This window comes from Fusarium sambucinum, chromosome III, assembly GCF_050947815.1.
Source record: "Fusarium sambucinum isolate potato_lamoka chromosome III, whole genome shotgun sequence".
NCBI classification, from domain to species: domain Eukaryota; kingdom Fungi; phylum Ascomycota; class Sordariomycetes; order Hypocreales; family Nectriaceae; genus Fusarium; species Fusarium sambucinum.
The window spans coordinates 3,166,778-3,193,353 of record NC_139292.1 but is presented as its reverse complement, the minus strand read 5'-3'; the positions used below and the strand labels follow the sequence as shown (position 1 = coordinate 3,193,353).

General features: G+C 48.4%; 7 protein-coding genes across 7 annotated transcripts; 4 read left to right on the top strand and 3 right to left on the bottom strand.

The window, feature by feature from the left end:
- Positions 1-159: 159 nt before the first annotated feature.
- Positions 160-4,191, top strand: FSST1_011221 (dynein associated protein-domain-containing protein; the record flags this gene model as incomplete). Its single annotated transcript, XM_083234331.1, has 2 exons — positions 160-558; positions 607-4,191. 2 exons carry the CDS (start codon positions 160-162, stop codon positions 4,189-4,191), a joined length of 3,984 nt encoding a protein of 1,327 aa, XP_083080917.1.
- A 273-nt stretch (positions 4,192-4,464) lies between these two features.
- Positions 4,465-5,295, bottom strand: FSST1_011220 (RNA-binding signal recognition particle subunit SEC65; the record flags this gene model as incomplete). The annotated part of the gene is made up of 1 exon (XM_083234330.1): positions 4,465-5,295. One exon carries the CDS (start codon positions 5,293-5,295, stop codon positions 4,465-4,467), a length of 831 nt encoding a protein of 276 aa, XP_083080916.1.
- Positions 5,296-6,435: 1,140 nt separating this feature from the next.
- Positions 6,436-7,478, bottom strand: FSST1_011219 (CDP-diacylglycerol--inositol 3-phosphatidyltransferase; the record flags this gene model as incomplete). Its single annotated transcript, XM_083234329.1, has 3 exons — positions 6,436-6,825; positions 6,879-7,255; positions 7,316-7,478. 3 exons carry the CDS (start codon positions 7,476-7,478, stop codon positions 6,436-6,438), a joined length of 930 nt encoding a protein of 309 aa, XP_083080915.1.
- Positions 7,479-12,513: 5,035 nt separating this feature from the next.
- On the top strand, positions 12,514-13,611 carry FSST1_011218 (orotidine 5'-phosphate decarboxylase; the record flags this gene model as incomplete). The annotated part of the gene is made up of 1 exon (XM_083234328.1): positions 12,514-13,611. One exon carries the CDS (start codon positions 12,514-12,516, stop codon positions 13,609-13,611), a length of 1,098 nt encoding a protein of 365 aa, XP_083080914.1.
- Positions 13,612-14,478: 867 nt separating this feature from the next.
- Positions 14,479-16,806, top strand: FSST1_011217 (humps family-domain-containing protein; the record flags this gene model as incomplete). Its single annotated transcript, XM_083234327.1, has 3 exons — positions 14,479-14,571; positions 14,647-15,474; positions 15,526-16,806. The coding sequence occupies 3 exons, from the start codon at positions 14,479-14,481 to the stop codon at positions 16,804-16,806; spliced, it is 2,202 nt and encodes a 733-aa protein (XP_083080913.1).
- A 2,773-nt stretch (positions 16,807-19,579) lies between these two features.
- FSST1_011216 (uncharacterized protein) lies at positions 19,580-21,474 on the top strand (the record flags this gene model as incomplete). The annotated part of the gene is made up of 6 exons (XM_083234326.1): positions 19,580-19,663; positions 19,892-20,080; positions 20,129-20,182; positions 20,236-20,524; positions 20,575-21,317; positions 21,367-21,474. 6 exons carry the CDS (start codon positions 19,580-19,582, stop codon positions 21,472-21,474), a joined length of 1,467 nt encoding a protein of 488 aa, XP_083080912.1.
- Positions 21,475-22,023: 549 nt separating this feature from the next.
- On the bottom strand, positions 22,024-24,112 carry FSST1_011215 (Cupredoxin; the record flags this gene model as incomplete). Its single annotated transcript, XM_083234325.1, has 5 exons — positions 22,024-22,246; positions 22,310-22,535; positions 22,589-23,165; positions 23,217-23,711; positions 23,765-24,112. 5 exons carry the CDS (start codon positions 24,110-24,112, stop codon positions 22,024-22,026), a joined length of 1,869 nt encoding a protein of 622 aa, XP_083080911.1.
- Between the last annotated feature and the right edge of the window lie 2,464 nt (positions 24,113-26,576).

Genomic DNA, 26,576 nt, shown 5'->3' with positions numbered 1-26,576 from the left:
CAGCTAGAGGTCCCCTCTAATCAATACGCGACTCAGGAGACTTCCATACCGTACATACAACAGACCCGCAACAACAACGGCAAGCTCAACGACATCGCGACAAGAACTTTATAATAGCGGCGCCGGCACGATGCCCCACGATTTCGACAATATATCATAATGCCAGATTTCAAGCCTGGGCAGACCGTCCAGCTCAACGATGGCCGCAAAGCCATTGTCCGCTTCGCTGGAGCTACACACTTTCAGGTCGGCGAGTGGATAGGCGTCGAATTGGAGGAGAAGACGGGCAAAAATGATGGCAGCGTTCAGGGAGAGCGTTACTTTGATTGCCCTATGGGCTATGGCATGTTTGTCAAACCTGTGATGGCCACTATTATAGCGCAAGCCCCAACACCGAAACCACCAGCTCGAAAACCCTCGAGGCCGAGTAGCTACAACCCAGCTTCGGGAAGGGCGTCAAGCGCGGCGGGAGATGCAGGCTTGGGTAGGAGAAAGAGCCTGAACGCTCCCAGTCCGAGTCCGGTCCCTAGGGCGGCCCGGCCGGCGAGTCTCACAAGGGTAGGTTCCGCTGTATACTTGTTCAGTTGAATGCTAACATTCGCCAAGTCCCCCACAAAGTCTCCTACGAAGCAACTGAGTGGTACCTCGAGTACTTCCATCTCTCGGACAGGAACGCCCTCGGGCGCGCGTGCCCCATCTGTAGGAGCGAAGCCGCGCGCTTCAGTTGGAGGAGGTCGCACATCTATGGGCCCTCCACCACCTATCGCTCGAACAACGAGACAACCATCTACATCTTCAACGATATCGAGACCTGGTGCAGCGCCGCCAAGGACCACTAGCAGTCGCATGTCGTTGACGGCACCGTCACGTCCAGGGTCCGCTGCCAGACGAACATCTTTCGATTCTCAAGCACGAAGGGGCTCCTCAGATAGAGAAGATGTTATTTCGCCTCCCCCCAAAGACAATGGAGACATTCTTTCACCACAACCCAGAAGCCCAGTTCAAGCAAGAACAAAGGCCCTCGAGAAACTTACAGCAGGACCAGCATCGCGACAATCTACACCGCCCACATCACGGAAGCCCTCGGCGACTAGCACGACTGGTGCGCCACGTCCTGCCGCAAGCACGGCGGCAAGCCGAGAAATTGAGGACCTCAAGGCCAAGTTAAAGGTTTTGGAACGTAAGCGGGCTGAGGATCGGGACAAGTTGAAGCAACTCGAAACAGTGCAAAATGAGAGGGACAAATTCGAGAACGTCATACAAAAACTGCAACAAAAGTATCAACCCCAGCAGCAAGAGAATGCTGAGTTGAAGAAGCTGCTGAGAGAAGCGGAAATGCGACTAGAGTCTATCGAAGAGTTTCAGCAAGAGCATGAGAGCGTATTAGAACTGGCCACTCTCGATCGTGAGATGGCAGAGGAAACGGCAGAGGTTCTGAGAGCTGAATTAGACGCTCTCAAGGAGAAGGCGGAAGAGATGGAACTAGAAGTCGAAGTGTTGAAGGAAGAGAACGAAGAATACAGCAAAGGAATGACCCCCGAGGACCGCGCGAGCACCGGCTGGTTGCAAATGGAACGAACAAATGAACGATTACGAGAAGCACTGTTACGACTGCGCGACCTTACTCAGGCCTCCGAAGAGGAACTAAGAGACCAAATCTCGGGATTGGAGGATGATCTGAAGGAGTTCAACACCATGAAGGAGGAATTTTCTGTCTGCCGAGAAAAGCTTGAACAGTCGGAGACTGCTGTTGAAGACCTGCGCCAACAACTCGACAATGCACTTGGTGCTGAAGACATGATTGAAGATCTGACAGAGCGAAACATGAGCATGTCAGAGCAGATCGAAGAGCTAAAGGCTGTCATTGACGATCTTGAGAGCCTGAAGGAAATCAACGATGAGCTGGAGATTAACCATGTGCAGAATGAGAAGGAGATGCAGGAAGAAATGGATTTCAAGGACAGTGTCATTACTGAGCAGGCTCGACGAGCGGGCCAGCAAGAAGAAGCACTGGAGGATATGGAGTACACTCTTTCACGATTCCGGGAGTTGGTCACGAGTTTACAGAGCGACTTGGATGATATGAGAGCCTCACAAGCTGTCACTGAGGGCGAGTCAGAGAAGCTCAACGACCGATCTCGCGCCATGATGGATCTCAACATGAAGCTGCAGATCTCAGCATCCAAGGCTCAAGTCAAGACAATTGATCTTGAGCTTCGACGATTGGAAGCCCAGGAAGCCGAGCAGCACTTGGAGATCCTCAAGCTCTTCCTTCCCGACACCTACAAGGAGGATCAGGATTCCGTCCTTTCCCTGCTTCGGTTCCGACGTGTGGCCTTCAAGGCGAACCTCCTCAACAGCTTCATCCGAGAGCGACTCAACGGACAGCCCCACCCTGGACACGAGGACGATGTGTTTGCTGGTTGCGATGCTTCAGACAAGCTCGTCTGGGTGTCCAACATGTGTGATCGCTTTGTCAACGACATGACACATTGCACCATCGAGCAATTCTCCAAGTACCAGAACGCTTTGCACGAACTTGAGCCTGTTGAGCGCGCTCTCAACGTCTGGATCGACGGTTTGCGTCGGGATGACCTGAAGGAGAAGACATGCGCTGATGAACTTCACCGCACTATCGCCCTTCTTTCTCATCTTGGAGAGGTACACATCTCAAACAGCTTGGCCAACTATGCGGATGATGTCCACATGAAGGCCAACGTCATGCAGAGCCATCTGGACTCTGCGGCCGTTGCCTTCAATGCCCTTCGAGGTCTTGTGCAACGCGTGATTCCTGCAGAGGGCGACGACGAGGAGCTTGCCCAGCACTTCTCCAAGAAGTCCGAGGCCGTTATCACAAACACTCGAGGTGCCAAGGTCATCGCTGCCAAGGCTGTACGAGCTCTCCAGGACTTGAGGACACGATCTCTGTCCTTATTGCCTGATACTAATGAGGCTTTTGACGAATGCTGTGAGGCGACCAAGGAGCTTGCTAATCTGGCACGACAAATTGGTCTTGGCCTCCACAACCTGTTCCATGCTGACGAAGGCCGAACCGAGCCATTCACATACACAGAGGTCCAGTCTACTGTTCACAAGACTGTCCTCTCGGTGTGCACCTCAAGCGAGTCGGATATCTTCTCCACATACCTATCCAAGCTGCGGGATGTCACCACCCAAATCTCGGATCTGGCATCTCTCGCCACCGACCTTGACCAGGTCCAAGAATTTGATGTTGCTACTGCTCCCTGGCGACTGCGGTCTCAAGAACTCAAGGCTCTCAAGACCATTCCCGTTGACGCCGAAGAGGAGCTCCGCCGTCTTAAGGAGGAACACAGCGAGGCTCGTCGCACAATCGCCCAGCGTGACGAGCACCTCAGCACTGCTGTTCTCAAGATCGAGACCCTCGAGTCTAGAATGCGTGACGCTCAGGCCAACATTGACCGCATTGCTAAGCTACAGGAAGAGCTTGAGGCTTCCGGTCAAGAAATTGGAGGTCTCAAGGAGGACATCGAGAAGCAAGACCGTGAACTCAAGAACCTTGAATCAGAGCGCGACAAGTGGAAGAAGATCGCCAGCGATAGCCGTGCTTACGCTGATGGTGCCGATGCTGCTGGTGCTAAGGCTGGTCAAGAACGTGCCGTTGCCACAGCACGCGAAATGGACACCCTCAAGAAGGACGTCGAGAGTCTCCAATCAGCAGTCCGATACTTGCGTGAAGATAACCGCCGTGCCCGCACATCAGAGCAGCACAAGTATGAGTGGCTGGCTGAGCCGCTCAAGAAGCCTACTTCTGTCACTGAGCAGCGCCGAAACATGATCGCCACTGAAGGCAAGGATGTACTCGGTGAGCTTGTCAAGATGGTATCTTCAGCATCGATGTACGACTTCTCCACCCTGCCTAAAGACAAGCTTTCTTGGAAGCCTGCTCGATCAACACCACAATACCATGCTGCCAAGCAGATGGAAGACTATGCCGCTTGGGGAGCCTGGCAAGAGTCGGTTCTCAAGAAGGCCCATGCTCTCCAGGGCCAGACGGCCAACACCGAGAAGAGAAAGAGGGCACCCGCAGCAGCTCGTCTGCGTATCAAGCTGCCTGGCGCTAATGGAAAGATGGTCCCTGGATCGGGACGCGAGGTTCAGATCGTGGGTTCTTCTGAGTGGGAGGCTCTGCAGGGCCGTTTGGCTGTATAATTGGTCATAGAATTACTACATACCCCTTTTGTTGGTGAATTTATTGGTTTCAATAGTTTTGATGGATGTTGTACGTATCAGAGCGAACGAATAGCAATCCACATAGTAGCAAGTTTTGTCAAATCATTTCCCAGGAAAGGGGAATTTTTTTCAATTGAATTCTTGAATCATTTCATCTTTTTGTTCATATGTGATCATGCTGGATCCCTGGGTATCTCTAACGTCCCAGACCGTAGCATATTCCCCCTTCTACATGCCGTAAGTGTCACTCTCTCATGCCTTTCCCTTTCCCTTCTTATCCTTCTTCTTCTTGCCGCCACCACTGCTTTCTTCACCACCACCACCACCACCTGCTTGTGCACCCATAAGAGCTGACATGGGATCTCCACCACCTTGCATCTCCTTCATCATATCCTTGAACAGGTTCTCCGAAACACCACCGCCTGTCATGGCAGCGCTCAGGTACGGCACCAGCTCACCCATCTTCCACCCTCGCGGCACAGCAGGCTTGGGGTAGGGCTTTCCGGGCTCGGGCTGTAGTTGACCACCCATGCGAACACGCAGACCGGGGCTGTCTTCAGTCGTGGGGTTGTCGCGCAGATGCTCGGCGACGAGGCGATACAGGTGGTGCTTGTTCTTAACGGGGTGGCCGGACGACTTCTTCAGACCAACCTTGACACGGCCGGGGTTGGCCCAGTCCTTGGGATGCACCTTTTCGGGCTCAAACAACGTTGGTAGTCGTAGTCGCGAGCAGGCATTTGCGATCTCCCGCGCAAGAGGGTCCTTGACGGCCAATTCAGCGCCCACACGACGACCCTCGGCGCGAGACCGCGAGGCGTCAAAGTAGACAGGATAGAGGCATTGGAAATCGGCGTAGGCAGAGCGATCGGCCGAAGCAGGCATGGTGCTTCCGACGGGAGCATCGGCGGGGACGATGGCGGGTTCCTGGTGAGGAGGAGCTAAGGCGGCGGGAGCTGTTCTGGAGGCGGATGAGGGTTCGACTCGGCGCATGATATCGGAGTCGGCAAAGTCATCGATGTCGGCCTCGGCTGGGTCAGAGTCGAAGTCGCTGTCCGAGACCTCTTCTATTCTTGGGTGGGACATTTTTGCGGTTTTGATAGATCGAAGGAGGAGGGGTAAGAAATGGGAGGAAGATTTAATCGAGGCCCTATGATACACACGGTGATGGCTTTATATGCGATGAAAACCAAGTCCCCCTTATGAAATGATAATTGAGGTCAATGGACTCGGGTTGGTGAAGGTCGAGGTAGGTAGAGAGAGATATGGGGTACAAGTGGGACGTGGAAGGTGGCACTTTGATGAAGTCGAGAATGGATGTAGGATGAGCCTCAATGTGGGGTAACTTGCAGACAAATAAAGTGACCTGCACTTAGATATATCGATGATTTGACATACATTCACATAGAAAAGAAAACAATTAAATGCGGAAATAATTTATTGAATATCTTATAAATGCCATAGCCTTGGTATTATAAAAAATTGACGATGGGTACTATTACATCGTTAAGACAAGGTTATTCAATCCGTTCAGAAACATCATGCTTCTCACATAATCACATAAGCTCAGCAACCATTTGAATAGATACCTCACTATCTCGCTTATTTAGGTATATTAGTAGATTTTACGTCTATGAATTAAGAGAGTTCATTCAGCATTGTACAAGGGTAAAGCCAGATTTAGTGAATCATATTCGTTTCCAGCGAGTGTATTCGACATTCGTCTACTATTAACAAAATATAGGCCAACGAAAGGGGAAGAAGAAAAAGGACGGCCAGAGAACAAAAAAAAAAAGAAAGAAAGAGAAAAACAACGAAGTCTATACGTTCCACCCGCTAAATCCCAGTGAAGCAAGATTCCCGTGATTATCGCCCCTAGCAGCTCCTCCATATCGTTGTGAGGATGCCACTTCTCCCAATACTTTTACCCAGTAAGTCTCCTTCCCTCCGGAGTCAGAGTCTTTGAAAACCGCACCTCTTACGCCGAGCCATGCAGTATAGGAGCAATCCATGTAATACCCACCCTAAGTATACCCTAGTGAATGCCCCTCTGTTAAGGGCAAGTTCAAGACCGTACAGACAACTATAAATAATATGTCTCCAAGTCAGATACATCGACAGTTGGTAGGGTCTGGAGTAGAACCCGCAGACAAAAATCGAGGTCATAACACTCGAACCGTTTCCCGATGTCAGATAGAATTTAATGAAAGAATGAGGTTGTCCAACTTAAGCCTTCTTAGGCTTGGGGCGAGGAAGGCCCTGTTCCCGACGAGTCTTCAAATCAATCTCGGCCAGACCTTGGCTGGCGTTGTAAAGCTGAACGCAGTTGATGAATTGCTTCATGAACATAAAAGGGAAGCTGATACCAGCAATAATCCAGGGCACTGTAGAGTCCATCTTGTTGGCACGAGCAAGCTCGAGAGCAGCGGGGCTGAAAGGATCAGGGAAGATCTGAGCGAGGATCGAGGTGTTGACTTGAGCACCAGCTTGAAGCTCGGCACCGACAATCTCGATAGGCTTAATAAGGTACGGCGAGACAAGAGGAGACGAGAAGCAGAGAAGGTAGAGCGCAATGAAGAAGAGTTCGTTGAGGGCGCAAAGGGCGAAGAGAACACCCTGGTGATGGTTAGCATATGACAATTGGGTGTCACGGTGTTAGTGGTACATACCTTGTTGGTGTAGTAAAGGCGAAGCAGCCAGTTCTTGCTCTCATCAATGCTCTTGTGACTGGCATTACTACCCGAAACTACAAGAGTAGCATACATGTGCATGTAGTGGCTGGCAAGGTCGAGAGCAATCAAACCCTGGAAAACAATAGCCCATCGAGGGAAAGCCGAGGAAAGGAAGACGATGAGACAAGCTGTAGTACAGCGATCGGTAACCATGTCGAGGACAGCGCCGAAGCGGGTTGACTGCTCGTAGATACGCGCGGCGTAGCCATCAAGTGCATCGAGAAGGCATGACACACTGTAAAGGAAAGAACAAGTGCGAGGGTGGAGGGGCATGTAGTATAGGGATGCGATGGCGAGAACGATGCGCGCATATCCTAGAAAACGTTGGTTAGCAATTCTGATAGGATTTCTTGGAGTGGTTGAGCTTATCATACCAATAATGTTGGGGTAGAAGAGGAAGATGTTCTCGCGAGGGGCATCGTCCGAAACATCCGCAGCGCGATGGGCAACACCGTTGCCGTTGGATCTAACTTCTGGCTCGGAATCAGAAGAAGTATTCGAGGCCTTTGCAGCCTGTCGACGAGTTCTTGGGCTCATTGTGAAGGTGAAGGTGAGGGTTGTTTGTATGAATTAAGTTTCTGATTCAATCAAGTTGTCGCGATACCAAAGTGGTGTGGCTTATCATGTATCGTCTGGTATGGATCTGGATCGAGATAACGGCAGATTCTGCGAAAGGGGCAGGGATCACTGGCGCTGTTGAAGCTGCATTCAAGTCAGGTAGTCGGGGTCGGAGAAAGGGATGACAAAGAAGAGGGATTCTCGAATGAAGAACCGTTGATGTCGAAAAGGAGTGGATGTGAAGGAGGAGGAGGGTAAAAAAAAGAGAAACCCGTAAATAGGGAGCTTCACGTTGTGGATAAAGCAAAGTGTTAAGTTAATTACATCGAGTGTGATGACGGCAGAAGGCAGTAAGCTTAGGTAGGCGCAAGTCAGGTTTAGAGGCTCCCTTTCCCATTTCTTTGGATGAGATGGTCCCGCCAAGTGAATTACAGGGGGTTTCTCGGTAGGTTCGGACACGCTACACGGCCCGTTGAGAGCTTGGCTACGTGTTAATTGATGGACAAGATGTGCCATTTGTCCGCTTTGACAAGGCCAAGAGCTTCTCAAATTGACACCTGCCCCCTGAAATGATATCCGCTCATGGTAAATTGTCAGCATCCATATCCTAGGAAATGGAAAGAGGGATGGACCCCACTTTCAAGACCGGTTTCCTTGCAAATCTACCAGAGAACAACGCCCAAGACGTATGATTTACCTCTGGCAATTCCAAGAATCAAGACTATTGCAATGTCGGGTATGTGCCAGAGAAGGAAGTTAGCCTCGGCTTGGTAAATTGGCAGCACATGCTCTGGTGACGCGTATCATGACTTCTATTACCAATGAATAAGATCTCCAGTGTACGAAGCTAGCCCCTACACCTTGGGAGGTAATGCCCCAGAACAGACATTGCAGGACAAATCATCTGGTAAAGGATGTGTAAGCGGCTAAGTGTTAACTATGATGGGCACCACGGAAAGGTTAAGGTTATCATGACAGCTCAGGGTCATGGTATGGCACATCACAGCACGGACTACCTACAGAGTAGCATAACGCAGTAGAAGGTTGGAGTTGCTTAATCCCGTACAAGAATTGTAAAACCCTGTATCAAGCTGAAGCAAGTTTGGGGAAGGGTTTCATCAAAGAATACGTACATATTTGCATATGGATGGGCCATGATGTGGTAGCAGGGATAGTCTCAGAAATGTATTTTATCTGAGACGACTTGGCCCATTTAAAGCGAAATCACTATCTCTTGAGGATTATCATCATCCTACAGAGTACTTTCAATATGCATCTCTGTTTTGGCAATTCTCCGACCTTGGTGCACCATGAACAGTCGGAAGTTGACCTTGAAACGAAAGCCGACTTTAAACACCACACGGTTTAATGTAATTCTGGCTGGACTTTGACCTTGCTTATTTATTATCCTTGCCGCCGCTAGATATATGCCTGTTCAGCCATTGCAACTTGGTTTCTTCTCTCGTGTATGCGGGGTTTCACTATAACACGTCATGAGAGACCCAGGTGAACCCTATAAGAAGCCACTCTTAATGTCCTGCGGACCGCTGCGGTTCATTGAAGATACCATATTCCAGATCTAGCCTCCGTTGTCCACGGCTGGTTGTTGACAATGACCTGGCAAGCAACATGGCCAATCTATTAAGCTAAGCAAACTCAATGTACGATGCATATTGCCTAATTGTGGCGGAGGCCTAGATTTAGCCTGCGAGAGTTTAAGTTTCAAAATAGCCAAGATGGTCACCGGCATTTAATGTGAATCCGATATGTCACTAGAGTGCCGGCCGAAGTTAGGTGGTTGGACGAGAGTGTTTATGATATTAGATGGATGACTTGTGACGAGTATCGTCAAAGTCTCAAAGCTTCAGTTGAAGTTAATAGTGGTATGATGGCAGAAACGGATAACCACAGATATACAGTAATCCGTATCTACTCCGTAGGATTCGGAAAGCTGTCCGATGTAGTCAATAAAGTTGTCCGAGTATGCTGTACGGGAGTGCCGGAGAGTGGAGAGGGTCCTGCGGCATAGCCGAGACGCCAAACGAGTTAGTAGGTAGATGAGACCCTTGCATTTGCTTTTTGGGTTTCTGCTTTAGGTCAAAGGGCTTTGAGTGCCTGCGTTCAAGTGTGATGTAGCAGCAGCAAGGGTTCACTTACACATCTTTCGTTTGTAGTTGCCTTAGGCATGACGGAAGTCCGAGAATCCGATTAATGAAGGTCAGTAATTTGGACAAGCAATAGACAGTAGTAGGCATTCTTAGCATCACAAGCTTGTGCATAAATCTGTCAGTATTCTCAATACTTGAGATAATGCCTGGAATACAGGCTTGGTCTAACAGGGTCCCTGGTAGAGCGGACTAAGGCTACAAGCAAGGGAATGGCTGCTTACAGAACGCAAGACCCTGGCGACGATCCGGGACGGTCAAAAGTAAAAGCCCGAGCTTGATCTTGAGCTTGATGCAGTTGCTAGTGAATCTGAGGAAGGTAGAGGTGGTAGTCACCTGTTTGGTATCACTAGGATATCTTAACAAAAGCCATAAATGCCGCCATAGTTTTATATAACTACATATTGTTCACCGATATCTTAGTAGGTGGTGGTAGTCGGAGGAAACGGTGGTGCCTTGCATGGGTAGTCAAGTATTGTCACGGCATGATCATCTCATTGCCGATTGACCCGTTGTAGGATAGAAGTTTCCAACATATAATGCATGCTATACAGAGTACACGTTTTGAAGATTATACCCACTGGCCCGAGAAATAAGTGCTATTGCCACGGGTTAGTCAATGTGCTACCTGCCTGTCTGCCTGTCTGCCTGTCGGATGATTATCAGACAACAGTCAGTTGAGAAGTTGAGATACATGTACACAACAGGTACCAAACCCAAAAATATGCTCTTTTACTCCACCGTCTTGCCGTTGTAACGTCTTGATTACGAGCCGACTTTAGGCAACGTATTTCGAGACGGCCAGCCTGTTGTAGATTCATACATGTAGGCTTAGCGGAGCTGTATACTGCAATTCCAGGTCAGTTGTTGATTCCTTGCCTCATTAGCTCAGCTCGCCTTTCCTCCGGGCTGTACGTGTAGCACCCGCTCGTTGTCCGCGGACACGGTTGTTTGCGGCAATAGTTTGAATGCCGTGTAACAAAGCTAGATGATTGGAATCTCTCACCAACACAGCGTGGTAGTAGACCTAAAGTTCCTTGAGCTCGGCAACTGGTTAAGCCCGCCTTTGTGGATATGGGAGTGGGAATGGGCCCGTTGTAAGCAGAACGCTGACATTCATCTGCACTTATTGATGGTGGAAGAGGTTAACAAGAGGGCTAGTGAAGTACTATAGTTCGCATAGTGCCGTGCCATATCCGTTTTGGCATTAAAAGCGTCCTGCCTCTGGGCTGAAGTTGGACAGATCATTTAAGCCCATGTTAGCAATGATCCTCAATTTTTGGTCTGATCCCTGATCGTCGGGTTTAGGTGCAGCTAAAAGCCAAGACCTCTCGGCACTGTCCAAGTCTCGATAGAAGTCGATATATTGGGACAAACATTCAAAAATCGTCCGATTTTGTTGACCCAAGCTTTCAGTCTAAGCACCTTGTCACTTTCACTTCTCGCATTGTCTTGAATCGGCCCCTCAGCTCTGTCTTAGTGCCCCCCACGATGCCCACGTCACTGTCACTATGTACTGATGGTAAAATGGATCTATGGGGCTTAGACATTGCGAAAATAGACAGGAGGCCTTAGGGCTAAGGGGAAACAATGCTTCCTAGAGAGTCTGTGCTGTTTGTGTGCCGGTCTTTTGATGCTGGCTTGACTGAGACGAGTATCAGGAGGTGAACATGCTTACAACGTGGATCGATACACAAAGTGGTGGTGTCAAGTAAACATATCGGATCAATTCCGAGTTTCTTAATAAAACACATATTTACTCGTCAAATCGATTGACCAGGTTAGTGGACGGTTTGTTATATAGCACCTACAGTAGCCGTAGTGGCTCAGGTCATCCGCTCTTGAAGATCGTCGTCCATTTCATTCATCCTCCGATCACTGGCCAAAGTAGAATAATCCAGAATCAAGTTTTTGTCTCTTTCCTCAGTATTCTGTCATAAATTATCCATGCCAGTTTCTCATATATGCGGTGTGTTTGTCTTTTATATCGTGCTGTTAGTACCACCTACCACGGTTAAAAGAACAAACAATACTCCAATTACCTAGGTAGGTAGACCTTGTCTTTTTCTCTCTTCTCTTGCCCTGGATTTAAGCCTCGAGCCTTAAATACCTTAGCTTCTTTCTATCTAGTACGGCAGTAGCCTTTTCGCTTGCAAAGGAAGCTAAACTATTCGGTATACACACCTCGGCAGCCACTAAAGGTCCCTGTCGTAGAATACTAACATCTTGCCCTGTCCCAATCAATCTCAGGGCCCCTGCCTGCAGTAGCCTTGTCTTGTCGGTTGTCGCCTCACAGAGACAAGTCGGTCGGGCTGTGGATCGTCACTTTTCACTTTTTTACCTGGACCTGGCTGGACCTGGACCTGGACCTTCCCTGACCCAAGTAACTGTATCTATCTTTTCGCCTCGCCAAACGCTTACCGGTACTTGACCTTGTTCACCTCCTCTCCCGCCTCTTTTATTTATTTGTTTACCATCTCTTATACTCTTCTTCTCTCCCAGAGTATTGTTCGTTCTCTACACCATCAGTCACATACTCCTCCGTCCTCCTCCTTTACACCGGAAGATAAAACCCGTCAAGACCCATTCGGGCTAAGCTAATAGGATCTTCACCCCTCGTTCCTACTCGAGGCTCTTGGCTCCGTTTTTTCAATTTTCCCCAGCTTCCCCTCCATCAAACCGCCACTTGCGCCAGTTCATCTGTTGAGAAACTCTGTGCGGATTGATCGAGAACGAGTATCGAGATAGCGGGATTTCTTGCGACTCTGAGGTCTACATATCATCACCATCGTGCAGCCATCTTTGGTATTGGCCATATTCGTCTGATTTGATCTTCAAACTACAACACAATGTCATCGCATCCGTCCCTCAAGGCGACTTTCGCCAGTCGAGCTGAGACAGCCTCTCATCCTCTTAGCCGACATCTCTACAAGCTTATGGACCTCAAGGCCTCGAACCTTTGTCTCAGCGCCGATGTCGCAACCGCCCGCGAGCTCCTCTACTTCGCTGACAAGATCGGCCCCTCTATCGTCGTCCTCAAGACTCATTATGACATGGTGGCTGGCTGGGATTTCGACCCCCGAACAGGAACCGGTGCCAAGCTCGCATCGCTAGCCCGCAAGCACGGTTTCCTCATCTTTGAGGATCGCAAGTTTGGTGACATTGGCAACACGGTCGAGCTGCAGTACACCAGTGGTGCTGCCCGCATTATCGAGTGGGCACACATTGTCAATGTGAACATGGTCCCTGGAAAGGCTTCTGTTACGTCTTTGGCTCACGCCGCCAACCGATGGCTGGAGCGATACCACTATGAGGTCAAGACATCTATCAGCATTGGAACCCCTACTGCCAGTCAACTAGACGAGGACAGCGAGCGCTCAGATGGCGAGAACCAAAAGAGCGCACCAGAACTTGGCCGCGACAACGGACGCAAAGGCAGCATCGTCTCTACCACTACCGTCACCCAGCAATACGAGTCGGCCGACTCACCACGCCTCGTCAAGACGATCCCTGAGGGCGACGAAACAGTATTCGCCGGTATCGACGAGACACCTATCGAGAGAGGTCTGCTTATCCTAGCACAAATGTCAAGCGAAGGCAACTTCATGAACAAGGAATACACACAAGCTTGCGTAGAGGCCGCGCGGGAACACAAGAGCTTTGTTATGGGTTTCATTTCACAGGAGTGTCTCAACACACAACCTGACGATGATTTCATCCACATGACCCCTGGCTGCCAATTGCCTCCCGAGGGTGCGGATGAGAACGAGGCTATCAAGGGGGATGGCAAGGGTCAGCAATACAACACACCGCAGAAGATTGTTGGTATTGCAGGTGCTGATATTGCCATTGTCGGACGTGGAATTATCAAGGCGAGCGACCCCGAGGAGGAGGCTGAGCGATACCGATCCGCAGCATGGAAGGCTTACACAGAACGCGTTCGTTGAGGGAGGGTTCTGTGTAAAAGTCGGGTTGGCCTTTTCGTTTTTTTTTCTTTTTTGGCGCGGTAGACATGCTGGACTGGAGTTATTGAGACATCTAGCGGGGGTCTGACATGAATGCAGTACCTTTATCATGACTGTGTGGGAGCAGCCATGGAAATAACTCACCCACAAGAACAATAAGAATCTGATCCCTGAATTTGGGACATCATAAGCACTATGCTTCCGTCCAACTGCATAAGCCTGGTTTCCACATTGTCGCCCACGTTAATGATACCCGAGCATCATGATTCAACGGGGTTCAGTATTAAATAAGACACGGCATATATCATTTAAGCCCTAGAGCCTTTCAACAACACCACCCGTATCAACGACGTTTCAACATGCTTGGCTGATCCCTTATATCCGTGGCCTCTTTCTTCAATGGTGCCGATCTTTTTAAGAGGCACAGGCATGAAGGCGTGGCAGGGCTGAAATCCAGATTGGGTACATGCAACCCCACCATAGGAAGTGATCCTATTCCTTGGAAGCTCGGACTTAAGGGAATCGAAAGCTGACCTTCTCGACTTCCAAGACATTGATCAATATCATACCTCTCATACTCATACTCATACGATTACTTTGATGTTTGCTCAAATAGAGTAACCGAAACCTTACACAACCCTATTGTGTGAGATTAAGGTTGCTCTAAGAGCCCATCTTTCGTGACGAGGCTGCGTGAATCAGAGCTATTAGACTTTGAGGAACACCCACATCAATACCTCTCATACTCAACATCGAAATTCAATCTCTTTATAGTCTGGTACTTGATCTATACGCTACTGATATCCTGCGCGGACTCTTGATTATCTCCATACTATTTCCGGGATCATCATGACAGCATCCACAACTGACGATGGTCCTCGTCTGAAGAAGAGAAGACGAATTGTCATATCGTGCACTGAATGTCATCGACGAAAGCAGCGGGTTCGTAGCTCTTGAAATACCGAAACTAAGTTATTCGATTCAGAAATAAGATTTCGAAACTAACAAATTATACAGTGTGACCGTGAATTACCATGTGGGAATTGCAAGTCTCGGAATAAAGAGTCGGGGTGTGTTTACGAGACAGGCGCACCAACAGCTAAGCAGAGCCAACATGGCCATCAAACCACGGAAACTTCACCTGGTCTATCAACAGCTCCATTAAAGAAGACTGAGCATTCACCGTCCGGGTCTAGCGACTCGCTTGATAATGGGCCAAACGAGCCCTTGTCGTCCAAGGCTGCTGATTGGGGATACGCCCATAATGGTGCATCTACTATGGGCATTCTTAAGCGTATCGAAACGCTCACCGACGGCGAAGAGAGCGCTGCAGATTTATATGCCAAGTCTCAAGATTCAAACTCTGGATCGCATGGCAAAGAGCTTGCTTTGAGAGAGAAGTACAAAGCCATCATTCGCCAATTGCCAGCCAGGGATTACATTGACAAACTGGTAGAAATGTATCTACACAGCTTTAACTGGCAGTACTATGCTATTGATCCTGACATATTCTATACTCAGCTACAGGAATGGAATTCGCTACCATTCTCAATCTTCTCAGACATTGGTCCTCGCGGATTGAACCCTGAGCTGCAAGCATTTCCAGCTGTTGTTTTTCAGATCATCGCAACCGCGCTACTCCTACTACCAGAGCGATCTGATCCAACATTCGACTCGCTCAAATTTGCAGGCGGTATGAGCTTTGAGGATCTGGCTATTGAATACAGCGAGTCGGGACAGGAAGTTGTCGATCTTTTGGGGAAGAAGCACCTTTCGTTGGCGACAGTTCAAGCACAATTTCTCCGGGCATCGTTTCATAAGTTTACAGCCAAGGTGACTGATGCAGTAAGTATCACTTGGGAGTTTGCCAAGAACGACGACTAAAGTTTTGATCAGTGGCATACAATATCTGTAGCAATCCGCGACGCTCAGGACCTGGGGATGCATCGCGACAGCCTGGATCCTAAAGCCGCGGATTCAAGTGTGGAAAGTATCTTGGAAAACCAATGGCTGATCCAGAGGAGACGAAGGATCTACCTACTACTTGCTATCTGGGACTTGAACTGCGCCATGATCCTCGGGCGCCCGGGAACGGTTGACTGGAACCAGACTCTTCCCACACCTCCAGTCGATGCGCCCATACCTCAGAACCGTAATAAAACACCAGTCGTTCCTCGAGGGGAGGATGATCACCCTACACCCATAACACGACTCCTGTGGAATTACCAGCTCTGCAAGCCTTTGCGAGCTATCCAGAATCTCGAGGTCCGGGGCTCATATCCTTTGGATTCCGAAAAGATTGATAAAATTCATCAGAGTATACAGGATCTAGACAAGACGATCCCATCTTCCTTCCGTATGGATAATCCAGACACACGATGGGATCACCTCCCTGAGGCACACTGGTATACGGCAAACAGATACTATTTTGCAAGCTTACACGGGTTCAGCAAGATGGCTCTTCATCGACCATTCATCTTCAATCGCGCGGAGAGCAGGGCGGAAGCCATTCATGCAAGTCTCAAAACGCTCGAGATCCAGAAAATGACGTTTGAAGGACTTGCGCCAGACTCGTGGAGAAACTTTATGCTTTTCTTTGCAAGTTTTGATGCCATCGTATTGCTTGCATCCGTATATATCCTGTTTCCTCGAGAGCATGCAGAGTACACAGACAAGACGATGGAGCACTTCCAGTGGACTATTGAACGCTTCTCCGCGATCCAGGAGCGTAATCCGCTGGCCAAGTCTGCTCAGGGTGTATTGAGAGCCATCGTTGCCCGGTTCAAAAGAGCCATGTCGAAGGCTAGAGATGGTTCAGTGCCATCTCTGACCGAAGGCTCTACGGCAGGGTCAAGCAAGACAGCTGTGGGATCTACGCCAGGCAACTCAACGCTGGGAAGTGGCGACTTTTCGGGACTGATGACTACGGATTCGACGTGGATGCTCCCATCGGCGGATGACATGAACACGATGGCACCTTTCTTTCCAACTGGTGATCTGGTATACAATGACCTTACGGCGGGGCCTGGTCTGGAGATGCTTCCTTTACCGTTGACGGATGATCAGGTAGATGATTCAATGTGGCTGTTTGGGGGAGGATGGGGAGATGATACTGTCTGGCAAGTGTTGAATCAGTTTCCAGCTGCGCCAGAGGCGGGTGCTCCTAATTTCGTCTGACGCTTTTACCAAATCCTATATGCTTGTTTTGAGTGCGGTGGTTGAGTTTGTCCGGAATATCTAAAGATAATTGGTAGGATAGTTTGGTCTTTACGGGTCAATCATGAGGACAGTCTCGAGTAAGCTTTCGAGGAGGACAAATAAGATACGCGAAAACAAACTCCTGTTCGTACTCGGCTTTGCAAATAATAAATTTGTTTCCAGAAACTCTATGCCTGAACACACATTTCTCTTCCGACGAGTGACGGGGAAACGCAGCGAGTTTCATCGCTTGCCAACATGCCATATTTAGTATACTGCATAAACCCATTGGCTGTGCAATCTGATCGGGTCTGGAGTACTATACAGTGCAGAGCCTGATATACTGCCCAACAGTGTGACTAGATAGTGACAGATGTCACAGCAACCAATACCGGGTTACTATCAGAAATTGGGTTGACTAGCGAGAGTATAAGGATCTGAACTGAGATATCATAAACCTCCAACTGGCTTTATCGCCAAGTGATTTGCCTTTTACACAACAAGACCTAGGGATCGGGCTTTTTGACAGTCCCCGACCAACCTAGAGCTAACCATGTTCATGTCCACAGATAGTTGTTGGTTCGGAATATCAGCCACTGTGCTACAAACCAACGGGCACACTGGATACTAGGCAGGTAAGCAACTTGGCTCACGCCTCGTCTGGGCACGGCATATTGGCAAGGCGTTCTGGGTGATGCATTCGCACGCGTACGAGCGATATAAACATTGATTGATTGGACGTGACTGTTTCGAATAATATCTTTGACACGCGGAAGATGCATCTCGCGGCGGGTCTGTAGCACGATGCGATCAGGCTGAAGGGCCTGAGGCCGAAGGCACAAGGACAATGACTAACTGGTTCTGTTGGTGTATAGGTGGCCTCAAAGAGCCGATGGCGTGTTACAACGTTGGGTTCTTGTGCGACAATACAATACAATACAATACTATGCAGCTCTCTTCAAGTCGACTCGACAACTGGCAAAAGTATGTTTAGTGGCGAATAGGAATGTCGAGAATAGAAATGAAATGGCCAGAGTGTCTCTTTGAATCGGATACTGTGCGCGACGGAAGTGTTTGTGTTAGAGAGCTGAGTTTGATTAGAGGCGTCAGATACACATCAGACCGGCCGTCTTAATTAAAGGCTCTCTTATTTAATTTGTTGAGACAAACGCAAACAGCCCATAGAATGTCTTGGAAGATATCATGCATAAAGTGTTTTCTTTGACCGAACGCCGTGTATTCATTTAGGTTTTGGTTTGTCTCGGAGCCATTTACGTAGTACTTCATTTATTCCCTGCCAATTCGACTCCATGACAAAGGCGTGTTTGAAACGAGTTCGTAGGGATAGAAAAGTGAGGACTGGAAATACAACAAGCGAAATTGCTGAGCCAGATCGTACTCTTTATGAATCCTGAAGTGTTTGTTTTGGACTCAATAGCTTAGAGGTCTTCCTTTCTGTTGCCGCTAGAAGAAAGAGTGGAGTGGATCGTGCCTGAATTGGCATGGGGTCAGGTGGGTTATGATAAAATCCTCTAAGAAGAATAGAAGATCTCAGAGATCTGACAGCAACCGACTAGGTAAGGAATCAGTTGAATATTGTAGCTTTCGGGACTGCACAACGAGAATTTCTAAAGACTAAAAACTAGATTTACATAATTCTTTTGAATAAGAAACCCTGCTATCGTAAATCATTTATATGCATCCCGTATTAAATATCAGTTAGTATTAGTATTAGCATCTTTATTTTAAGATTGATTCCCTGTCGGTTCGAGATGATGTTCTTTCACACTTTGGCGCGCGACTCCACTTGTGGATCTGCAGCTGTGCATGGGCTGATGCTCGAAATCCCTGTCCCCAGGTCTATGAGCATTAGAAAGGTTGACTGATAGAGAAGAAGAGGCGAAATAATTCAGCCATTTCTGTGGTATCTCAGGCCGTATCACTCACTAAATAATTATTACACCCTAACCTTGAAAGTTAACTTTTCTGTTCCCCCCCTAAAACCGGGGGCTGTTAGCACCTTTCATCACTGACGGGAAGGATGGAGGAGCCAGCTTCGGCTTTTGTAAGAGTTAAGAGACAAGGCAAGGCAAGGCAGGCGCAGGGGGGGAAACAACTTACCTCTCTCTACCTCAGGAAAAAAAAGTTTTTACAAAGGGCCGCCCACCAAATTCTAACTTTAACCTCTTCATATCTTAACATTAGGCAATATAAAAAGCATCAACGTCATCTCTTTTTCGTTGTTGCCTTTTTTTATCCTTCTTATTCCCTTGCTCAAACACTAAATACTCTCTAATTCCGCAAGGGGCGCAGACGTCGATTCGATCCATACCCTGCAAACGCGACGCGCCCAGGGCACTTTTTGTCGTCTCATCTCCCCCAAACGTGCACTTTCACCCACCAAAGAGAGGAGGGTGTGCAGCCTGCAAGTGGAAGGAACAAAGACCACCAACTGGTCTAGCTTTTACTTTTTCCCTCTTGCTTTTTCTTCTTTTTTCGGTTTCCTGCTAACAGGGAAAACGCTTTGTGCACACAAACAGCACATTAGCCAATCCACAGCAAGCCACTGGGCAGAGAACCTAAGCAAAGCAAGCATTTATCGATCTGCAGCTACCTACCTACCTATAATATCCACACTGCGAACCTGCAGTGCTAATCTCGACCTCTCTCATCTTTTTCACGATCGCGAATCCACCACCCACCAACCCACCTGCCCATTCGCTTCTCGCTAGAAGCAAACAAACCATTCAAGATGGAAACAACTTCATTCAACGACTTTATCCAACGATATAACAATATCCAAGCTTACGAAGCTTCAAAGGACAAACTGTTACAGGTATGCGCGCACGGCCGACATCACGATTCCTTTCGTCCGCCGCCTCGAGATAGCAGAACGCTTGGTACTCGACATCATGAGATGCGAAACGACGGGAAAAAACACAAAAGAAGACCACTGGCTTGCGCATCTGTAAATATGTGCTGCCAATTCGTCCCTTTTGCTGTCAAAAGCCCAAGTCTTCTGCTGCCTTGGTGGAATCCGCAAACACTGCTAACCATTCAACAGGATGTTCTCATTTATTGCAAGGCCATAGAATCCGACTCGGATAAAGAGAACCAGAAGCTTAAAGCTCGATTGAACGAAGTAGAGCTCGACCTCAAAGCTGCGACTAAAACCAGAAGAGATTTACAGAAGAGCCTAGAAGATGCAGAGTTACAAGTCAAATGGGTGATGCGACAAAATGATGAGATCAAGGTATATTGATGATTTGACGTGATGTTGCACGAGCGCAACCGCTAAAAGCTTCAGAATACCAACTCTTACGTTTTGATACTGATCGATGGCGATGGTCTCTTGGTACGTTTATTCAAACATGGCTTGGTTGTTGTCTTGGAGCTGATCAAGTAAAGTTCGATGACAATTTCATGGCACAAGGTCTCGAGGGTGGAAAAAACGCGGCCCGCGCACTGCGAACCGCGGTAGCACAGCTTTGCAGTCATGAGCGTACTGGTTCATTAGAAATTATCTGTCGCGTTGCGGCCAACGTTGGGGGTCTCAGCAAGGCGCTGTGCAGTGAAGGATGCATTGAGAATCCTAACCAGTTTAGAGATTTCACTCTTGGCTTTACACAGGCCAAGGCATCCTTCGACTTTCTCGATGTTGGCTTTGGTAAAGAGCGGGCTGATGCCAAAATCCGAGGTATGGTCTTCGCATCCATGCTTAAGGCCACCCCTGGCTAACACTGTTAGAAACTGCACGTTGGCATCTGGGCAACCAGAATTGCAAACATATCCTTTTAGGTATTGGACATGATGCTGGATACGCCCCTTTCCTTGAAGAAATGGTTCACGATGATGAGTCGCGCCATTGCGTGTCTTTAATCAAGGGACCGCCCCTCGTGCGCGAATTGGAAAGGCTTCAACTGAACGTTATCGAGTTTGAAGACATCTTCCGTCCAACTAAGCTGATTAGCGAAAAAACCCCAACTCTGGCAATAGGCACCCAGCGAACACTGCCAATCAAAACCCATACCTCGGCGACTACCAGCATGCCACCAACACAGGCAGCTGTCCTGACACCTGCAACTAGTACTGCATCGCTGTCGCCTCCAAATAGTTCATGGGCCAAGATTACAAAGAGCGCTACTCCACCACCTCAACTTACTATGCCTCTGCCGCCTAAGCAAGTCAAGAGCAAGCCTACCAGCAAGACCCCAGCCCAGCCAGCTTGGAGCCCCGGACCTCGTGGTATTGACCCTACCGTTTCGGTTGCTGCAGCGGCCATGGAAAACATTAAACGACGAGCCGGAAACGAGAAGCTTTGCAACAATCATTATCTTCGTGGACCGTGCGGCAGAATGGACATTTGCCCCTTTGTCCATAATTACAAGGCCACCCAAGACGACTTACTCGCGCTTGCAATGCTGTCACGTCAGAATCCTTGCACAGCTGGTCAAGAATGCGATGTAGATGATTGTATTTATGGTCATCATGTAAGTCCTTTTACTGGCCTTCATCACATTACGTTACTGACTACCGCAGTGCCCCAATGTCGTTAATGGCATGTGTACACGACAGTATTGCAGATTCTCGAGGGATGCACATCCACCAAACACCAAATTTATCAACAAGAACATCGATGTTAACTAGAGGATTCGAGCCTTGACTAACTGTCGTCTCGAACAACCCGCAATATAACTAGATAGGATTAGGGATAGGAGTTAAGAGAACACAGGGCTCTGGGACTATTTTTGGAATGGGATGTGTCAAAGACGATAAATTGAAAGTTTCATCTTGCTTCGAAACAATGCTGCTCGCGCTCACTGAGATGGCGTGCATACAGGTTCTCTCCTCAAACCTGGAGCAAGAACTTGCTATAGCTGGTCAGCTATGTTTAGGTTATCGGTAGTTCAGGGCTGCAGTTCAATGAAATATTTAGTGTATCTGGTACTTGTCCTGGCAGGGTATCTGGTGGTTGTTCACGATTTTCAAAGTCTAATACTGACTCCGTCTTGCTATGTAGCTAGTCGGCAGGGTGTGGTATGCCGATTGTGACATGGCCAATCTTACACAAGAGATACCATGAAGAAAGGGAGGATCGCGTGAACAAATATGTTATGATTACTGAGACGAAGCATGCATGACCATCTAGACGACAGACTTGTGAGCACAACAAACGCCAACGCACAGCCCCTTTTATCAGTGACTTCTCGCATCGCCTGTTGGTGCAACGACTGTTTCCTGAGGGCCCTTCTGAGCAGAGTGCACATCTCCCGAGTCGTTTTCAACGAGACCAGCACTAAGGGCACCGGCGCTGGTTGAGTCAACTGGCGCAGAAAAACCGTACCATGCGACAACAGCCACGCCAAGAATTCCGCAGATGCAGCTGAAAACGAGTGCGACGATACCGCGAGGTGTGAAGCTGCACTCTAGAGTCAGAAACAATGGTATCAGAATAAAAAAAGGGAGGGGGGAGGTAACTCACCCAGGAGGCAGAGACTTGGCAGGTTTGTTCTCGCCAGTAAGATCAAGAAAGTCTTCTGTGTTGGCAGCAGCGTTTCCCTTGGCAGGCATGTCGGCGGCAGCGCATGCATCAAGGTGGTTCTTTGGGATCTTAATGGTTTCTTGGAGGGTAAGAGGGTCTTCTATGAAAGTAGCGATAAGACCAGAGATAACGTGCCACTCAATGTGACAATGAAACAGCCAGACACCTGATATAAATATTAGTTCTTGATATCATCTTCAGGTTAAGGTTCAAGCATACCTGGGTTATCCGCCTTGAAACGCATGACAATGTTACCGTTGGGGTATATAACTAGAGTATCACGTCGCATGGGGGTTTTTGGCAGATCCTTGTCTGTGACATTGGTATCGGCCCAAATACCAGCCTCTTCTTCGGATCGATAGACAGACTGGAATGCATGACCGTGAAGATGGAAAGGATGACGACCCGAGTCAAGGTTATTCACCACAAGCTGAACAATCTCGTTCTTCTTGAGGACTATGGAGTGTGTATAAGTTCCGTATACAGTAGGGTCTTCGGCGTCCTTCCCTGCACTGAGCGCTGTGTAGAGCGTGGGGACTTTGGCCTCGGTATATGTGATGTCGTTGAAGAAGGCGTAATTCTTACCGTCCTTCAAATTATCCATCTTGACATCCAGGACCACCTCCTTATCAGGCTTTCCCAGAATTTCCATCTTGTCATATGGAACAAGGGTCATGTCATCGAAAGGATCTAGTGTTTCGACAGTGGCTGGATCTGGTTTCTCGGCCTCTTTATCGTAGACTAACCAGCCGGTAGAGTTGTAGTTTAGGTCTGGGGGCAGGACGTCAAAAAGAGTCTAAGATGTTGTGAGCACTTCCCTATGATCATTTTGGGGGAGCCTACTCACAGTGTCCATGCTGGCGACAATAGGGAAGTTCTTAGAAGTGTCGTCCTTGGTAGTTAGAAGAAAACTGACTCGCTGAGCAGCCGAGATGTAGATCATTTCTGCCTCAGCTTCCTCGGTGTAAATGCCATCAACCTCGACGATTCGCATCTTGTGCCCTTCAAACCAGAGATATTGACCTGCAAAAGCACCGACATTGATCACCCGGAACAGGTACGTCTTTTCGGGTTGAACAGGCATTGTGAAGTTTATGGTTTCATTCATGAGAGCGTTCTTAGGCACAGGCTCGGCGCCTGAAGGATTTGACTTGGCCATGAATTGTGGTATGAGGGACCGCATTTCATCATGATACCAATCAGAAAGTGTGAGGACAACCTCTTCATCGTATTTCTTTTGATACGGAAAATCTGTATCGTGAACGATAAAGGGCCCGCGTAGACCGTCTGGGTATTGTGCTGCAGTGTGACTGTGATACCAGTATGTGCCGGGCTGATCAACCTGTAGAAAACATGTTAGCTTGAAAATCGAATTACTGTCTTGTGTTTTCTTACAGTGAAGTTGTATGTAAAGCTAGTTCCAGGAACAATCGGGCATTGACTGACACCAGCAGGACCATCCATGTGCGTGCTGCCATTCATGTAGAGGCCATGAAAGTGTAGGGAAGTAGATTGATTTCCCAGATTGTTGTGCACATCGATGATAACCCGGTCGCCAATGTCAACCTCGATTGTAGGAATGGGCCATTGGCCATTAATCCCAATAACTGGGCGTTCGAAAGCATTGTCAGGATTAGCTCTGACCCAGCCAATTTCGAAATCGAACTTTTTGGTAGCAGCCTGAACCAGTTCAGGGAGAGCAAGAAGTAGCACTGCCTCGACTGACAAGAGCTTGGAGCGCATCCTGAATGTGAAAGAGCCGTCACTCTGGGCAAGCAAATTTGAGAAGGATGAGGATATCAAAAGAGAAGAAGTGAGTCGAGGCCGGAAGAAGGGGAGACAGGCTCCCAGTATGGGGTAATAAGAGCTTGTGAGACCCTTGGAGAAAAAGAAGTATGATGCTTTGCAAAAAGTGAGAGGTGAATGTGGAAACAGCCGAGATCAATTTGATCAGATTAGATGGATGGAATTGGAACCGAGTTGAGACCAATACGGACCCTGGTGGAATGATCAAGCCATGATACGAGTTTGCATGGGGGAGAGGGATGTATGTAGGTACTGTAGCATCACAAGCCGGCCAGAGTTTGTGTTGCACTGATGAGTAGAGGGAGACTTAGCAACCGAGAGCCGAAGTCAAGACAAGATCCCAGTGACTGTACTAAATGTCACTAGTCTGTGATACATGTTGATCTCTGCATAAACACAAGAGTCTGTTCGGAAGAATGACAGAGGCAATCTAATGGCGCTAATCGAGGTTGATGCTTTTGATCAGCCCATCGGCAAAAAGTGAACCATGTCTGCGGAATTAAAGCGTAAGGGTGGTTTGAATGAGCCAGTGTTGAGCTGTAGATGGATAAGATGGGTAGAGGTTGATCCATTGTGGCTTGAAGAGGCTTGAAGCTATCGAGTCTTCTGATTCTCATTCTGGGTCGCTGTTTGCTGTTGCAGTTGCCATCCATGTAAGTGGAAGGAAGTGCTCAAGATGCATCTTTCCTCTTCTGGTTTGGTGGGCTCTTCTTACCCCACTTAAGCTTCATCTTATCAATCGCAACCTCTTGCTCGTGTTCCTTTCTCTCTTTCTCTGCCGCTAATCTCTTACAAGGTATGATTTGCTTTGAATACCTGGTAAACAAGTTGACCAGCAGCAATTGAGTTTTTACTTTGAACAGGCGATGCCACCCTTTTCGGCACAGTCACTCCCGATTGTCCTGTACTAGCCATGGTCCATTCAAGGGTCCAAGACTCCAGCTGCTCTGACCTGCCAAGACGGGTCACCCACAGCTATCAAACCCGCTGGGGCGTCTTGGCGATCGGCCTCTTCCTCGAAATACCGACAGAACATTCCCTATCCTAAACCACAAGCGATCCCTGTAAATCTTACTATACCTGGTCTTGAGGCTAAGACACCCTGATTATTGGGAAAAAGAGGATCCCACGGCACGTCAAATCCGGTTCGACCGCCACAAATTCACAGGAGAGACATCTTCCAGTGGACCCTTCAACGGTCGAGAAGCCATTCTATGGATGCAGTAACCAGAGAGAGTGGCCTGACAGCTAAACGAAAACAACGCTTTTCCGAAAGAGAGACAACATCACAAGCGAAAACGAGACTTGACGAACATAGCACTTGGAATTTTCAGCTGCGGCATATTAACTATCCCTGTCCATCTCATGTAAGTTGCTAGGTTGCCTCGGATCAGATAATGACAACCTTCTGATCTTTTTGATACGATAACCTTGATCTTGAATCGGCAGGTCACTGCCAACCCTTACAGTCGGCCGCTTCTTCTCGTCCAGCCGATCTCTGGTGCGGCTGAACTGTCGCTACCAATCATCAAAGCCGAGCATCACCGCTTTGAAGTCCATCCATCCATCTGATAATTCCAAATTTGCCCCGCCCAAGATGCAAAGTATTGTGGCATGATGCTGGTATCTCATTGTAAGACATGTCTACTACTTTCCCTGGGGCCAGCCAGGATCGCCATTAAGCACACTCTACAAGCTTAAGCAAGTCTGACTCGGCATTGATCTTTTGACTACTAGGGTCAAGGTATGTGGGGTCGCTGTGACAAGCACGATGAAATCTAAGCTTGAGCTACGGTAACTTCACTCCGAAATTCGAAGGAGAAACTATAGCCTAGCCGTTGTTTTTGATGTTTCACATATATGTAAACTTACCTTGACTAACACTAGATAATGTCGCTCTCCAGATAGATCCCGTATCTAAACATGAACAACTAACTACCTTGCAATTCCGCAGCCCGCATCGAAAAAGAGGAGATTCTAGTCACACAAGGTTATCAGATTGATTGATTGATTAAGCTCACCCCTCCTTGATCATGGTTAGAAACCAACGTCCCACGTTACGGCAATTCCTTGCCGAGCGTCAACAGACTAATGTGACTTAGCAACAAGCCACCAACCATTCAGCAGTCCAGGCAAGCCCGATCATGGGCTGTTTTCCCAGCATCGTGCGGCACTTGAGCCTACTGGCTTCTCTGAATTTTTCTCATTCCGTGGTCTTGCTCTGCTGATCCATGTGCTATCCCAAAAGTGAAGTTCGTTCAAGATACGAGCTAACCCAGGTAGCTTACATGGTTGTGTAATAATAATGCTAGATCAAATCATGCTGCCTCCCAACCCCTGTTCTTGTGAAGAGTTGAACGGTTATCTGATCCGCCATGTGAGGTCTCGGAGGATTCACAAG